Source organism: Seriola dumerili, unplaced genomic scaffold (assembly GCF_002260705.1).
Source record: "Seriola dumerili isolate Sdu_G_001 unplaced genomic scaffold, Sdu_1.0 BDQW01000079.1, whole genome shotgun sequence".
NCBI lineage: Eukaryota > Metazoa > Chordata > Actinopteri > Carangiformes > Carangidae > Seriola > Seriola dumerili.
The window spans coordinates 2709605-2725747 of NW_019174334.1; the positions used below are offsets into that span (position 1 = coordinate 2709605).

General features: G+C 41.8%; 1 protein-coding gene across 2 annotated transcripts; it reads right to left on the reverse strand.

Moving 5' to 3' along the window:
* Positions 1–105: 105 nt before the first annotated feature.
* LOC111220922 (1-phosphatidylinositol 4,5-bisphosphate phosphodiesterase delta-1-like) lies at positions 106–15839 on the reverse strand. 2 transcript variants are annotated; one of them, XM_022744217.1, is made up of 15 exons: positions 15657–15839; positions 11780–11938; positions 7678–7906; positions 7394–7523; positions 7060–7288; positions 6752–6953; positions 5137–5281; positions 4838–4990; positions 3641–3790; positions 3373–3529; positions 3140–3256; positions 2854–3032; positions 1705–1840; positions 1403–1552; positions 106–1049 (listed from the first exon to the last, which is right to left on the reverse strand). In XM_022744217.1, the coding sequence occupies exons 1-15, from the start codon at positions 15685–15687 to the stop codon at positions 958–960; spliced, it is 2259 nt and encodes a 752-aa protein (XP_022599938.1). In that variant the 5' UTR covers positions 15688–15839; the 3' UTR covers positions 106–957. The 2 variants fall into 2 exon arrangements, with proteins under 2 accessions (XP_022599938.1, XP_022599937.1); XM_022744216.1 differs by lacking the exon at positions 15657–15839 and adding an exon at positions 14333–14483.
* Positions 15840–16143: the final 304 nt, after the last annotated feature.

The following is a 16143-nucleotide window of genomic DNA, read 5'->3' on the forward strand; positions in this document are numbered from 1 at the left end:
ATGTGATCATACAGTGATCAAGGTGTTTTTTTTTGTTTTGTTTTTTTTGGCCATATTATTGTCATTTGCTGAATCACATATATTATGAATAAATAGACAAAACCTTCGACCGACTATCAGAGTTTTATTTGAGAGCTAGTGCAAATGTGGATAAGTGACTCGAGGCACTGACAGTCATAAGTTTGTCATGGAAAAACAAATGGTAAAAAATACAAATAAAGTATGATTTTGTTTTAAAAATATTAGGATTTGCTTGACATAAAATACTTGTTGAGTGAAGTTCAACATGTCTAGAGCAGATTCATACAATATACAGTTAATGTGCTCCTCATATCAACAATCAACAACAAGGAAGTTATAAAGCATTTTGAGTCTTTTTTTGAAAGAAAGGTTAATCGCACTAACATTACAAAAATTATTAGACACCTGGACACATGCGCACAGACACAAATACCATTCATACTGCTCGACAAATAGCGTTTCCATGAGTTATGGCCTGTATGATTCTGAAGGGAAATATATAAAAGTCTGTAAATCTGTAAAATATGAAAATACTTTTCAGAAATTCGTACAATACTAATTATTGTACTCCTCCCCGATATGGCAAACACAGTTTTTTGACTTCCTTTAAATAATTTCCTACACCGATTTTTCACAGCTCTTTCATTCACATTTTCATTCATCCTTGTTTTGTTGCCGTACAGGTACTGTCAGCCACTATTTAAAAAGCTAAAGTTATACAATAACAGGAAAGCGTCAGAGACGACTGTGAGTCAGTGGCTGTTTCTTGGCAGACGACAAAATGTTTTCTCTGTGAAAGACGCTTTTGAAGTATTTTTGAAGAGTTATATTATTTAGCTTTAAAACTGGACAAAATCTTTTTTTTTTTTTTTTTTTTAAAAGAGTTTCCAAAAACACGCTGTTCCATCCTGGCATGAGGCTTTTCCACATGCGGGTCTACTGGACGTCCAGGAGCATGAGGTGCACAAACAGTCCAGCAGAGCAAATGACGTCACCTCTCTTGGTGAGCAGAGGGACGTGGCGATATCCTGGGGGAGAGGGGGGGAGAGGGGGGGAAGGAAGTGAGTTTTTAGCTTTGTCAGCAAATCAGAGTTTTGTTTATGATGAACTGTCAAGATTCACATGTGTTTAACTGTAGAAAGAACTGGAGACACTCTTATTTTGAAATGAAACAACAGTGCTGGTTATCCTGTCATAGCAACCACATAATTCTTTGTATCTTCACTTTGCACTTGATTATATGCTAAGTAGTACAATACTTCAATATTTCAGTCTTTGTAGTCTCGAGGATAACTTCCTGTTGTGACTGTACTCTCATGTGTGTGATGTGGAGTCACTGATCACCCTCTCTACTCTTTGTTCAACATCTGGACTTCTTTACCGTTCTGCACACTGGTGAGTGGTAGACAGTACTGCCCGATGAAATCATTCTGGGTTGTTGTGTCATAGTCCTCCACCACAAACTGCACCATGGCCAGCTCTGGGACTTGGATGTTAAACTGGAAGCGCTCATTCCACATGGGGTTGAACCCTGCAGGGATGGATTATTGTTCAGATGATGTGACTCATTTTTAAAAAATAAATAAATAAATCTGCCAAAGTTTGTGATGTTTGCTCTACGGAAAACTGAAAATCTGTTGCTTGGAAAAACTCATTGTGTATGTGTATGTGTGTTATGCTCACCGTTGTTTTCAATGTGCCGCGTCTCCTTGCTGGCGTTGTCTGCTGGGACCCCGCAGATCTCCACTCTTACCAGAGGGTCCACAATGGATTTGTGTTTGTCCTTGTTGAGTTTCGGTAACTGCTGAGCTGAGATGACCTGTTGCATAGGGATACAAAACACAAACGAATGTAACAAAACCTTATCATTTTTACTGCATGTTCAGTCATTGGTAAATATCAGAGTGTGAATACAAACACTTGTGGTACTAAATGGAGGTTTTGACCGCGAGTTGTGCTGTGGAGGAATGTTTTTTTTTTTTTTTTGGTGGAAAGTAACTCTGCTTTATACCACCTACAGTTCAGGGCCATATATTGTAACTTTTACTCCACTATTATTTTTAAAGCTTTGATAGTGTGGATCAAAAAACTGTTCACTTGGTTTGGATCATTTCTTGAAGGCAGTGCTTGTGCTGGTTCCATTGCTGATCATAAATCTGAGTGAATCACCACGATAGCTGGAGTCTTCTTTCAGCCATCCAGCCAGCCTGATGATCTCACATCTACCCGAACTCCAGTCACTTTCAAATCAAAATTCAATTCCCTTGATGCATTCGGGGCAACTTATAACTTATTACTGCATTAACTCCGCTATAACTGTATTTCTGGTCTACTATTATTTTTGTCTACTTTTTTTCTTTTCATTTTATGTATTTAAAATGTATTCAATTTATTTATTTTAATCTCACTTACTTATCTATATCTGGTTTTTATTGCTCATTGTTTCTTAATGTTAATGCTTTCTTTTTCCTGTGTAAAGCACTTTGAATTGCTTCTGTGTTTAAAATGTACTTCATAAATTAAGCTGCCTTGCTTTGCATATCATCACAAAATATAATTCACCACAATTATGTATCATTATTTATAGAAACCACCCGGAGTAGTTCAAATTTGCCCCCCCTTTACCAGCTGCAGCAGAAAAGTGATTTGCATCAGTAATTCTAAACATAACGTTATTCTGAAATAGAGCAGGCTGCATTATGGGTGCTTTTACTTTTGGTACTTCAATTATATTTTGATGCTAATACTTTTGTATTTTTACATTAGTAACATTTTGAATGCCTTACTTGTAACAGAGTATTTCTAACCGGCAATGTGAACAATCACGCTCACCATGACATGAAAGACCTTCCTCTGTAGCCAGGGTCCCTTGGTAAGTGTGTTGGGATCAAACTGAGAGGACAAACTTCTCTGGAATTCAGGCTTCAGGACGTAGCCGCTGAAACCGTTCGGCAGAAACCGTCCCTGGTTTAGGTGCATCTCTTTGGAGGGAGTCTGGAAGTTCAGCGCCACTAAAAAACCCGAGTCGGAGAGAGAAGGGAGTGATACCGTTGCTCCGCACTTTATATTGGTGACACTGACAGGCTGGATTTTTATGCAGATAGCAATGGGGGCGTACCTATCTGGCAGCCGACGTTCCACATGGGCACGGGGTTGTAGTTAGAGGAGTCGGTTCTGGAGCCCGCTGGGTAGATCCTACTGAGTTTGTCCATGTTGTGATGCATGTAGGCAGTAGCTGCGAAAACACATTAAAACGCTGATGCTTTAACACGCTCTCCTCCTGAGAAGCCGTAATCAGGTTTGCCGTCTAACTCTAACATGTCACTGAGGTCGGTTCCAGTTGCCGTTTACCTGAGGTGTCCGCCAGGTTGAAAGCTTTACTCTCCTTAAAGGACGACATCTCGTAGAAGGCCTGGTTGTCTTTTGCGTGCTCGAAGCCGTTAAAGTGGACACTCTTACAGTAGATGACGATGTCCGAGAGCACTGTGGCAAGTTTGATCTTTGATTTCTGTAAAGAAACACAGGACAGCAGCTCAGGCGTGTTCTGCACAAACCTGATACCTGAAACAAAATCGTTTTGTCGCATTTACAACCAATGACTAATGAGCACTTGGCACACCTTTGACTTGGCTTTTTGTCCATTCTCCTTACAATCTGCCGCCTCATCCTCCTCGGACACCGTGTCTTCCTCTATGCTGCTGTTACTGGTGAAGGCAGCATCCAGTTTGTTCAGTCGTTTGCCCTTGATGAGGAACTTGCCCTTCAGCTCCTGCAATCAGACAGACGAAAATGTTTTTTTTTTTTTTTGTTGCTGTGCAGTTTCTAAACACACAAGTCAAGATACTGTGCAGCATTATGGCACGCCACTGCTCCAAACAAGCCAATGAGAGAAAGGAAAATGTTGTGTGATGCATGCATCATAATTTCCTTTGAGGCTGATTGTGCCAGAAGCATTCATCCCACGGGTGTTACATTTGAAAGAGGAGTGCACACAAGGCCTTGGAGATGTCACTGAAAGTCAATTTGACATTCTGGTACTTCCCCTCCTCTCTTTGTGTCTCTCCTCTCAATTTTCAAATCATCCTGCAGCATTTTCAGAGCCATACTTTTCCGTCAAAGCTACGCTGACCACAGTAAGGGTTAAAAGAGGAAGCATATGAGGAAAATATGATACGAGAAGAACAAGAAGTTGGAATAATAGTGTAAAAACAACAAGGAAAAGCAGAAAAGTGACTCAATAATTCTGAGAGAGGTTCGGGCTGTACACACCCCTTTTGTGTGTGAATTCAAATCCTACTGCAGCTGTGTGTAGTCCTCGCATCTCTGGTAGACAAACACTGAATACTTTTCACATACAAATGAGATTCCACTTGCTAACGAAGTCTCTCGTTAAGCAAGATATTCTCTCGCACGCTTCCAAGTCTCACAGTCAGATCTTATAACGACCTGCTATTCCAAAGACTGCTTCAACAAGTCAATAAAAGGCAAAACCCAAGTCTTCGTGTTGGTCTGTCCTCACACAGAGGAGGATCAGAGGCTTGAGATGGATGCCGTTTGGATTATGTGGTAGTGGTTTATTTGGTACTCACATAATGAGATGGGCCTTACTTCAATCTAATCAACTTCCTTTCCCAGACAAATCTAATAGTCAAGTTAAAGTAAACAGGAAAGTGAAAAAAAAAGCTGGCACAGTGGTTCATTAACTTAAGAGGTGGAATTTTTAGGCGTGGTCTTCCTTTGGTGTTTATTTGGGAGGGTATTTACAGCAAGGCTCTAAATACGCTGAATGTAATGTGTCTCAGTGAGCCCAGGTTACCTCAGGTGAGGGGAAGTTGGTCGGCATGGTTTTGCCCAGGGGCTTTGTGACCAAAGCATCGCCCAGGATGGAAATCAAGTGATGGGCCATGAGCTTCTGTTGGTCCACGGTGCAGTGGTTCTCCAGGGACAGGATCACCGGGTAGTCCGACGTCTGGAAAACAAGGGAAACAATCATTCAGGGAAGGTGAAGCTTATAGCCTCTCAATAACTGTATGAATGAGAACAACAGGAAATTAAATCATCAAAATTAGCAGCCTGATACACCCTGTCCCACAAGTAATACAACATCTCACGTACTTTGAAGGCGTACTCTTTGATGGCTTTGATGACGTCTCTGAAGAGCACTTTGGATGTGAGTGTGTAGCCGTGATAAATGACAGGCTCCCCGTTAGCCCCGTCCCAACAGTCCAGCTCCACACAGCGGCAGCTCTTCATAAGCGCTCTGCAAGAAGAAGAAGACGACCTTGATGACCACCAACGCACCACAGAGATCACTCTTGGCCTCCTCACATTGCAGAAACGTTTCCAGGAACTCAGGAACTTCACTTGAATTTCAACAAAAAGGAGCTAGTGCTAGCTAGCTAGTTTTGGTACCTGCCCCCCCACAAAAAGTCCCTGCTCCTATGGTAGCACTTTATGAAGACCCATGAACTATTCGGGGCATTCAGTCCGACACTGGTTGTCACTTGTAACTAGAATTACTTCCTTGCGGTTGTACGCCTCCACCACTCAGACTAGTTTCAAGTTACTTCCCTGTTTATCCAGAGTCATGTAAAATATTAGTCGTGTAAAATTTAGTCATAATTGCTGTGCTGTGTGAAGTTATGGCTAAAAAGGTATATTCTGTGAGGTCACAGTGACCTTGACTTTGGCGAGTTCATGCTTGAGTCCAAGTCAATGTTTGTGCCAAATTTGAAGAAATTCCCTCAGGGCATTACTGAGATATCACGTTCACAAGAATGGGATGGACAGGCGGTCGGACTGACTTATTAAAGCCGTATTCTGATTGATTAGTTGGTTTGTAGCCGTGTTCTAATTGGTTGGTTTGCCTTATTCTGAATGGTTAGTTGATTTGTAGATTTATTCTGATTGGTAGGTCGGTAGCCGTGTTCTGATCTAAAACAAAAATCTTGCTGTTGCCTGTTTGTGGATGTAGAGAGACTGAGGGAAAGGGTGTGGCTGGGTAAAGTCCTCTTGTATACAAGCTCAAATCTACTGCAGTTTTCTTTTGTTACACTCTACTGGCAAGGTGTGCAATCAGTGCTGCCTCTGCTCAGCCGCTGGGCTCTCACAGCAACCACTTTATCGAATAATGTTAGCCCAACAAACCATAACTAACTACTGTGATGTCTGCTGCTGCTGTATTCACATCATCTCCTAAGTCCAGAAGTTGTGATGTTAAAGTGTGTTTGTTTCCCATAAATTTAGAGATATTGTAAAAAAAAAAAAAAAAAGAAAGAAAGAAAAAAAAAGAGCAGTTTGGCTCTGGTGCAGCTGCCTGGTGGTCAGGAGCGAGGTTAGGGGCTGCTTCCTCTCACATTCAGACAACGGGAACAAAGCAGCAGCATTTTCCTCTTCAGCTTGGGAGTGTGTCACACAATTCTCATAAGTAGTGTAAAGGGCCTGATTGTTATAAATATTAAAGGTCGTACCATTTTTGTGGCCTTTGAGTTTAAGTTGAAATTAATGAAATGATGACTAATATACAATATACGAGCAGCGATTCCTCAATCAACTTACGTTTACAAGCTTTTCAAGGCCATGCATTTCCCTTTGTTACACAGGAGGACTCAAGGCTCATCTGCACATGCACACACCTTGACCTCAGCCCCAGATGGTCTGGGCTTAGCCACAGACCTTGTCAACTCCTAGAAATGCCCCTGATGTACAGCATGTGGGTAAAAATAGTTACTTTATGTAGGCCTCTGTGCTGCTGGGCCCTTTGAGTTGGTCTTCCATCAGGTATGTGTTGTGTGAGGAGGAGATGTAATAATGGTTGAGGGGCTGGCTCATGTCCTGGTACACATGTTTGTGGGCCGGGTTGAGGATGGATCCCTCCTCTTGGTGCAGATACATCAGGAAGCCGTCTTTTGTCATGTGCTTCTTCTGCTTCGCTGGTGAACAGAGGACATGACGGAACGTGACGGATGCGATACGATATGTGGAATGTGAGCTACGTATCAAAGTCAAAGCTGACGGGGTTTTCTGAGTTAACCCTACCTGTTCCATCCATCTCGTATTTCTCGATCAGCTTGAGAGCGTCCTCCATGGACGCCTGCTCCCTCTGCTCATTCAGCAGGAAGCTCAGCAGGTCTCTGGGGCTCATCTGACCCTCTGTTTCAGCGTACTGCCCATAAATCACATCTATCTCCTCCCGCTGCGTTAGTAGGTCGTAGAAGTGCTTGATCTCCGCGCCTTCCAGGGATCCTGAATTGGACTCGTCACATTTCTACACAACATGAGACATTATGAGACATTAATCAATCGACCACATCACTTGATTTGAACTCTGATGAACTATAAGAAGTGAATGGGTTTTCTGAGAGAGAGTCACCTTGAAGATTTCCTCTGCGTAAGTGTCATCAACCTCGATGTTTATCTGTCGCAGGAAGTGCTTCAGCTCCTTCAGGGTCATCTTATTGTCTTCATTCTTGTCTGCTTTTCGCATGCAGTTGATGATCCAGCTGGCATTTAGATGTAAGGATGCTGTTTACTCTTATTCTAGCAAAGTATGCAACTCGAGCACTCTGTGATTTTAAAACATCTTTGAACAAATAAAAGAAAAAAAAACAACAAATCTGGAGGTGCAAAAGGTAATTAGCAATGTCTCGAGGATACTGCTCGCTCTTCTGCTGCCGGTTGAGGTTGCGCATGTTGCTGATGAGCTTGTTCAGGCTGTTGACCCACTGTTTGGCTTCCCCCCCATTGATGGCCATCAGGTCAAGATTTCTCTTGCGACCCTTGAAGATGATGGAGAAGCACTGCTCTTCGACGGTGGCGTCGGTGTATTTATTAAGGCCCTCGGACTGACGGCCCATGCGCACTGAATCAATGTCATCAATGGAGACTGTTAGGAGAGAGGAGAGGAAAGTGAATGTTTAAAATTCTTGCCCTGGAGGCATCGTCAAGGGTTGGCTTGATAATAGCATGGCTTGAGTTAGCAGATGTAAGCCCTCAAGCTCACTTAGAGAGAAACCTAAACAAGTCTAAACAACACTTCAACACGCTGTAAGAAAGAAAGGATTCAAATCCTTTCAATTTCAAGTTAAATTAAGTTTGACATGCAAATACCCTCTTGCGATTTGGAATCAAGTCTCCTAAAGTTTCCTTTACAAACAAAATCAAATCAACATCTCCTTTGTCAGCCTACAAATGTAATATATTTTTAATATTACTTTATAAAAATATTTATATAATTATAGATTTTTGGTTCCCATACCTTTTGGCAAGGCATGGGATGTGGTGCCTATAGTTTTAGATATCTACAGAAAAGACATTTATGAGATACAATACATTTTCCTGTATTTCAGCCGTTAATCAGAGGACAATAAAAAGTTGACACTTGTAGCTTAATGCTAAAAAACTCTTACTGCAGAAATTCTACATTAAACATCATTTTTGTATCAAGGCTTCTGGCGCTTTTTCTATAGATTTTTTTGTTCTGTCATTATCAGTGGTAATCATTAACGGCTTTGTTAGAGCCACATGTAGTTTTGAGTGTGATATTCAGGAAGTAGCTGACAGTCACAGTTGGCACCTGGAAACACAAGTTAACAATCCTCCCGAAGACATGACAGTATCTTGAGGCGGCAGACTTTTTGTCCCGATGGGCACAACAGCACCGGGCGCCAGAAACAGTTTTTACATCTTATCAACAGGAGGCTTTTGTTTCTGTGTGATAGCTCACTTCTGCGGCCTTCACTCACACAAGGAGCATGACGGTAACAGATAAAAACATGGCCTTCAACAGCCTTCAAAGCACACTGCGTGTTTTCATTTCTTGCTAAATGCGCAACGCGCAGCTACCAAACATGTTTGCATAACAAGAAGTTGATCCAATATCTTGTTTACCAAAAACTCAGCAATTTGGCCTAAATAGTTTTAAGAATTACGAGCCCTCTGAGACTGTGTAAGAGGAGGTCTCTCCGACATTTTCTTGTTGTCTGCTGAGCACTTGGATTCTTTGGCAACCCAAACACATTCCCAACAGTTTGATGCAATCTGGCCTGCCTTGATCCCCTTGCCTCACACACTGGCACACCCGGGTAACAACAGAAAAGTGATCGACATTTCTAGTGCTAAAAATATTTTGGTTTATCAGACACCCCACGCACAAAGACAACAAAAACTGACAGCCTCTGCACACACAGCCTGTTTACCCTTACACTGGTGGCTAGCGCTATTGTTGAGCAGCTTAATGTACGGAAGAGTGTGCATGACCACGGATGATGTCATCACGCTAAATGGCAACAACTGCCCTTCTAACAAAACACCAAAGAGTACAGGCTTAGCTAAGAGGTCATATGTTATAGCTGAACCACAATCACAGTGTTTCCACCCTTTACATCTCAAGGTTCGTCTAATGAAGAGCAACCATTGTTCTGGTGAAAATCAGAGACTATCTAGGGGCAGAATGAATCTAAAGGTCAGACTACTTGAAGAGAAAAACAGAGTGAGGGGGGGTGGTATGGTCAAACACACCCAAGGCTGGAGGGTGTACACTCAGCTGACTGCTAGATGAACAAAATACCTTGAAAGCATTCACCAGAAGGGGAGTGTTTGTTTAATCTGTGCATGCACGTTATCCTCAGCAACAACAGACCACTGTGGAGGAGTTTAGGGTTGTGAATTTGGACCCGTTTCAGAGAATCCCATCTGGGGAGACCGACCACAGTGTCCAAGACACGTCAACCGTGTCACGCAGGCATTGCTTGAATACCAGATGAAATTTCACACAAAGAGATTATTGTCCCGGCCCGACAAAGTACATGCTGCTGTTTCTGAAAGTCTTTTCTCCAAAGGGGAAGAAGACAAAATTCAGCAGTGTAGAGAGTGCAGAGGGTTAGTTCGCCGTGTCAGAGTGTGCGCACAAACTTGACCTTCAGGTTAATATTCAGCTTGGGGTTGACTGTTTTGTGAAATGACCAAAACAATATTTGAGGAAAGGCATGCAAAACAATAACCACCTACTTACCCTATCTGTTCGATGTGTTTGACTATGAGCCTGAGAATAGTGTTTTAGTCAAATTCTGATCTGATAAGTCTGCTGACATTATCAATGTTGGAATAGATTTTTCGGCAATGATCAGCTTTTGCTCTGTGACGAACCAACAGTGATATGAGGAACATGTCTCATGAGACATGTGCCAACTTCATAGTGTAATGGAAATCCACTGACATCTACCTTATACGACCCCTGACGGTGTGTACGCATGTGTATGTGTATGTGTGTGTGTGTAAATGCTATAAAGGCAAACAGCTGTCACTGAGTGTGGGAAAACAGACAGACACAGCTTTACACAGTTTTAGAGTATGGGTGGTTTACAGGCCCGGCAGCTTCTAATTTCAGGCACTGAGCAATTATTGAATTCATTAAAGATGCAATAACTGATTGTTTAACTGCTTGGGGCCAGCTGACACAAGCAGAAACTGTCTAAACTATTGATTATTATTGATTCTTATATATAAGTTCATAATCTTCAGACTAAAGTATTGAATAAAGTGTTATTTTGGTACTGATAACAAGTCAGATATCATAGTGGCATTAATACAGAAAAGATTTAAATGATATCCAGCACTGCATGTACTGTACTTCTAAATATTTAGTCAAGTCAAGACGAGTCAACTCTATTTATGTAACCCAGAATTTGATTTGGCTTGGAGGGTTTTACAGTCTGATCAACATATGACACCATCTATTTTTAGATCTCTGAATTGGATAGTTAAAAAAAAAAATCCATTAAAAAAAAGTAGTGAAAAACAGGAAATGGATCCCTCTTCCAGCAGAGAGGCAAACATCCAATAGACATCCTGTCATTTTTATAATATAGATTTACAACATGGGAAAAACAGAATGAGAATATGTCCTATAACTGCTCACTGATAAAAGGCTAAACTTATACCATAAACTTTGTTTTGTTTGCTTTAATAAAATGCTTCAGTAAGGCCGAGCAACAGATGAATCTTATACAAAAACTGGTTAGACAATACGTGCTGTCCTCCCACACTCTCTTACCTTATGCCAAAGCACTTTAGAGCAGAGTGGTAATTGTGGCTTGCTAAAGCCCACAGGAAAGCAATAAAAACACGTAGCTTATTTCCGTAAACAAGGAAATGCCTGTGAACTTAAGGCCCATCTCTAAGCAAGTGTGGTCATGTTGAAAACAAAAAAACAGTTTTGAAACATCACCGTTAACTCACTGCTTGATCACATCCCCTGTGTCTGTGTCTGTTGTGTCTGTGTGGCGACTATAAGACGCGCTGCTCTGTCTTTCAGTGTTTGTTCAAGGCTCAGGCTCGGGGCAGAGGTTAACAGGACTAGTAGCAGCAGCCGTCGCTGGGACGGGATGGGAGGGAAATCAGAGCAACCAGAGGCCCAGGGACTTATATATTTTCACACCCCTGACAGTGGATCACTGAACCAGAAATCACAGAAAAATAAATCTCTCTCAACACCCTTGGAAAAACATAGTCAGGATTCAAACTAGTATTTTCCAGACTGTCTTTGGCCACACACATTATCTGTGTGAGTTGTTTCCATTCCCCCACTTCCTCTCACATATTCTCTATTACTAGAAGGATTTGAGGGGTGTGTTGTGTCTTAAGGCAAAAAGCTATTGTTAAGATCTGAAAGCAGAGCTCCAAGTTGACAGGATAATAGAAAAAGTATGTGCAGGTCAAAAAAGACACAGAGAGGACCCCGGTGGAAGATGACACTCACAGGTGTGATGTTTCTTGAACATTTTATGGGACTCGTGCCACAAGGTCTTGCAGTCTTCTTGCAGTTTGAAGAGACGGTTCTTCTTCCAGGAGCTGGAGCGGACCTTGATCAGCTCCCCGCCGATCAGCAGGAACTGGAGATCCGGATCCCCCTCCAAACCTGCGGGAGCGGGGACAAAAGGGAGAGTCGCACACGATTTTTATAAATTCGGTTGACGCACTGTGTCAGATGTAGCAAGGCGTGTCACTATGGAGAAAAGTTAGGGGTTGGTACTTCAAGAGAAAAGTGTGGTGAGATTTTTCCAATTATCAACCTACAAAACCAACATTTCATTGATCATACGTATAAGTATAGTTTGTGTAGCCAAAGCCTGATAAACTGTTTCTGTGCCGACTATTAAAAATACATCAGTGAGCCGCTGCGTTGCAATCGACTGGCGAGTTCCTTCTCAATGAACTTGGGCACAGTAGTTAATGATGAGTCACCCGACATAATACCGCACTGTTGCCAGAAATACTCATTAACACACCAAATACGCAGCTGAAAATAGTCTCCAACAAAAAAAAAAAAAAATGAAGGTGTACATCTGTGAGTGTTTTATGTCTTTATTAAAAACCAATGGTCTTGAGGCTGAGAGCCACAGACAGAGGAGACGTTTTCTTTTCTTTCAAGGACACACAGCACCACCTAAAGTCCACTAAGAACCCTAATTTACCTCTACCTACTTATCTCTGTGGAAATTTACAATAATTGCATTATAAGGTGGGTCAGGACTGAATTTTTTTGCCTCCCAGCTGAGCTTCAAACCAGTTCACAGAGACAGTGTTTTATAACTCAAGTGAAGCAATTTGCTGATTACGGCTTTCTGCGAAGGGTGTGTGTGACATTTGCTGAAAGCATGATTCATAATTCAATGTTCAACACTACATGACGCCACAAGGACAGTGTTGGCAGTACAATGTTTAGTTTATTTGTTTTCCATTTGTACAAAAGTAAGGTAATGCTAATGTGTTTGTCAGTGTAGATGGGTGGGACTGAACTTTTTACACATATCTTTTTGACTCACACAAGTAAAATGGAATACAGAGCACTCTGCGACATGAGAGTCATGAGAGAGAAATGAGAGTGACTGATGTCCTCTCAGTGTGCAAAGGGCAACTGGGGATAAATACATTCACTCATTTGGGACTGTGTCAGGGTCGTGGGCAGAGCCACAACATTACAGACATTTCTTTTCCCCCTAGGTCGCACCACAAACTCACAGAGGCTGTTTATGAGTCTCTGGCCTGTCTGCAGGCAGGGCGGAGGGTTGGGCAAGGCAACTCCAGAGCTTCAACCCCGCCTCTGCTCAGTCAGGCTTTCTGCTGGGAGCTTAAACTCCCTTTACGCGAAGTTGCAGCTCCCACTTGCGTGTCATCTCCTTTTTCATATAGTCTACATCACCGTAGTTTCAATATGTTGTGGCTGACTGTTCTCTTACAAAGAGTGAACAGTCAGCCACAAATAAATAGTTAATGATTCTTAACATTTCCCAAATCATAAGCGTGAGTCATCCTGTATGTTTGGAAGGAAACTGATGAGAATCAGATGACCTTTCTTTTAACTTTTTTTTTTTTTTTTTTGCAGGGTCATCAGTTTCAGATGCAAGACTGGATCAGAAATGATCTTGAAAGTATATACCCTCTGTGAGGCAAGCTAGGGCAAGAAGGGGTCAAGAATTAAGGTAAAGAGTGATGCCTTGGAGGTATGAGTTAATGATTTGGGTTCACAGAGGGAGGGAGAGGGAGTCTTTGAGTACAACATGATAATAAGTGTGGTTTGAGATTTGAAGAAACTTTTCACGTCCCATTTATGAACACTATTTAAAAAGACCAGACCAAACAAGGTGCAACAGGTTGTATATTATCAAATGATGAAATAAGGGAAGAATGAATTTCCCTCACATGTTCCATTGTCATAGCAACACTCACTGTGTATTATTTTCCCTGGGTGAGTTTTATGACATTTTGCACTTCATTGCCCTGTTGTGCCTTCTCTTTCAAGATGACTAATAAATGAAACTGCCACTGTGTTACACGCGACATGCCCACAAGAGATTGCGCCTTCTTTCACGTATAATCGCCTTCCTGTGTTTGTCCCTTCGTTTGAATCACAGAAAAGGGTATGTCATGACATTTATCAACAGCACCACAACAACCCCACGAGCCACAGCCTCCTCTGAGTTGTCATTATGGCAGAAAGAAGGAAGAATGCAGCGCTCCAGGCAATGAGGAACCATCCATAAAGCCTCTTTACAGTCAAAGATACACGTTACGTCCCAACAACACAAACAGGCGTTTTATCCTCAGATTACATAAGATCATTGACATATGTTAAAGATATAAAGATAAGATCTTCCAAAGTCGACGTTATCTAAACATTGTGGGTGTATGCGGGTGTGTTTATCTGTGTGTGTGTGCGCGCGCGCCTGATAATGTTGGCAAAATAATCAGAGCGCGCGCCACTCTGCTTTGGACACAAGCTCCGCCACATTTGCACCTTTTGGGGACTTACCTAGGCGTTTTCCATTCTCCTGTGCAACTTTTTTCACCTGCTCCTGGAAAGCCAGCTCCTCGGAGGTTGTCCTTTTTGGACGTTTATGTAAACAAGACATTATGGACTAACTTTTTTTTTTTTTTTTGCAGTTAAAAAAAGGAGTAAAATATCCAGTTGGTGTTAAATCTGCGCTCGGTGTGGAGGAGAAGCAGGCACCACGTAGTTCTCCCCTCGTGGGGCGGGTCTAACCTCATCTGTTGCTGTGTTATAGCCGCTGTTCCCTGCGGCGGTGACTGACCAGCTGTGCACACTCTGGGTATGACTTTTAACACTATGGCGAAAAAGCCTGGTATCTGGTAATTTAGTTCCACCTTCAACCTCAAAATCTTATTGGTGTTGATACGTCTTAATACCACTGGGTTGGGACACTTCTGATTGGTTCCAATGGTGATTCAGGTGTTTTAGTCACTGCCTGTCTTAGATCCTTGCAGGAAGGAGAAGTCTCATTCCAATTATGATTATTTAGTTGTTTTTCCAGGAAAATCAAAGACATAATAGGCGACATTATGGCTTTAAATAGGCTACATGTTGCATTGTGTTGTTATGCAGCATCTTTTAGTTAACACACATTTCTTTTTTTTTATATGGACTCGGCTGGATCTGCTACTCTGTCTGTTTCCACACTCCATTAAAATCAATAGTATTTAACTTTACATGTTATTGAATCCTCACAGAACTACTGAGCTGTGAAATAGCGCCACCCTATGATAAGAAGTATATAAAAAATGCAGCTCTGGTTGGATTGCCCCGCGCTTGAAACTTTAATTTAATTGGACATAAAATGTTTCAGTGTCCTTATAGATACGTTATAACACGGATCCACCCAGTCCTTTTAAATCTGTCAGCGATCATCAGCAGGCAACACAGGCCACATGCATGTAGTTATAAATTACAGTGAAGCATGAGATTGTGAAACCAACATACTTCACTCTCCTGCTGTATGAAATGTGATATTGTTCTAGCAACAGAAATATGTCACCAAACAAAACCATTCACCCCACCCTGAACATCAACATAAAAATTTAATATACAGGAAAACAAAAAGCAGCATAGATCATAAAATCGGGAAGCATTTCTCTGAGGACGAAACCACAAGTAGTTTATAAACAGATTATATCGTGCCATGAAGATAAAAGCTGGTCAAACTATTTTTCCATACATAAAGTGGAGGTCTGAATCCAGCCCAGAAATGACACCCTAGGACATAGATGGAAACATTACAGCATGTGAGCTCTTTAATACAGATAGTAATTAGACAGTAAATCTGTAAGTCACCACTCACCAAACTTCCCAGCTGTGCCATTTGCCTCCATTCTGATTTCAGTCAAAATAAATCACCATGCACCAGGGATAAAGTCCTCTTCTTGTCCAGAACACTCTCAGTTATATGATGGGAATTATCACCACCATAAAGCTAGTCTGTTTGTCCTATGTAGGGAAAAATCCAATCTGTGTCCCCCTCTGAGCCGACCCACACAGTGCGCAGTTAATGCCAGCCCATCAGACTCTTATATGCGCCCTCAGCCCACACCCACTGCAACACCGGTCTGACAAGTACAGCACTGTGTTTTCTCTCATGACTTTCATTCAACTCCCTGCCAGTGGAAACTACACCTTTGGATGGAATTCCACCAACACAGACAAAAATAAACACATGCACAAGGACTAAACATTGATAAGATTGTGCTGTATTGAACCTTTTTATTTTTACGTGCATTAACCTGATGTTGTTTTGTAATTTTATGTAGATTCTAGCCTCTAGAGTGTAT

Excerpts from the sequence above, each read along its gene's own strand:
- LOC111220922 (XM_022744216.1), bottom strand. The coding sequence starts at position 14,432 with ATGTCTTGTTTACATAAACGTCCAAAAAGGACAACCTCCGAGGAGCTG. Across the intron at positions 4,991-5,136 it reads TCAAAGAGTACGCCTTCAAA|ACGTCGGACTACCCGGTGAT; the intron begins GTACGTGAGATG and ends CTTGTTTTCCAG. Across the intron at positions 1,841-2,853 it reads GGAAGGTCTTTCATGTCATG|GTCATCTCAGCTCAGCAGTT; the intron begins GTGAGCGTGATT and ends CCTATGCAACAG.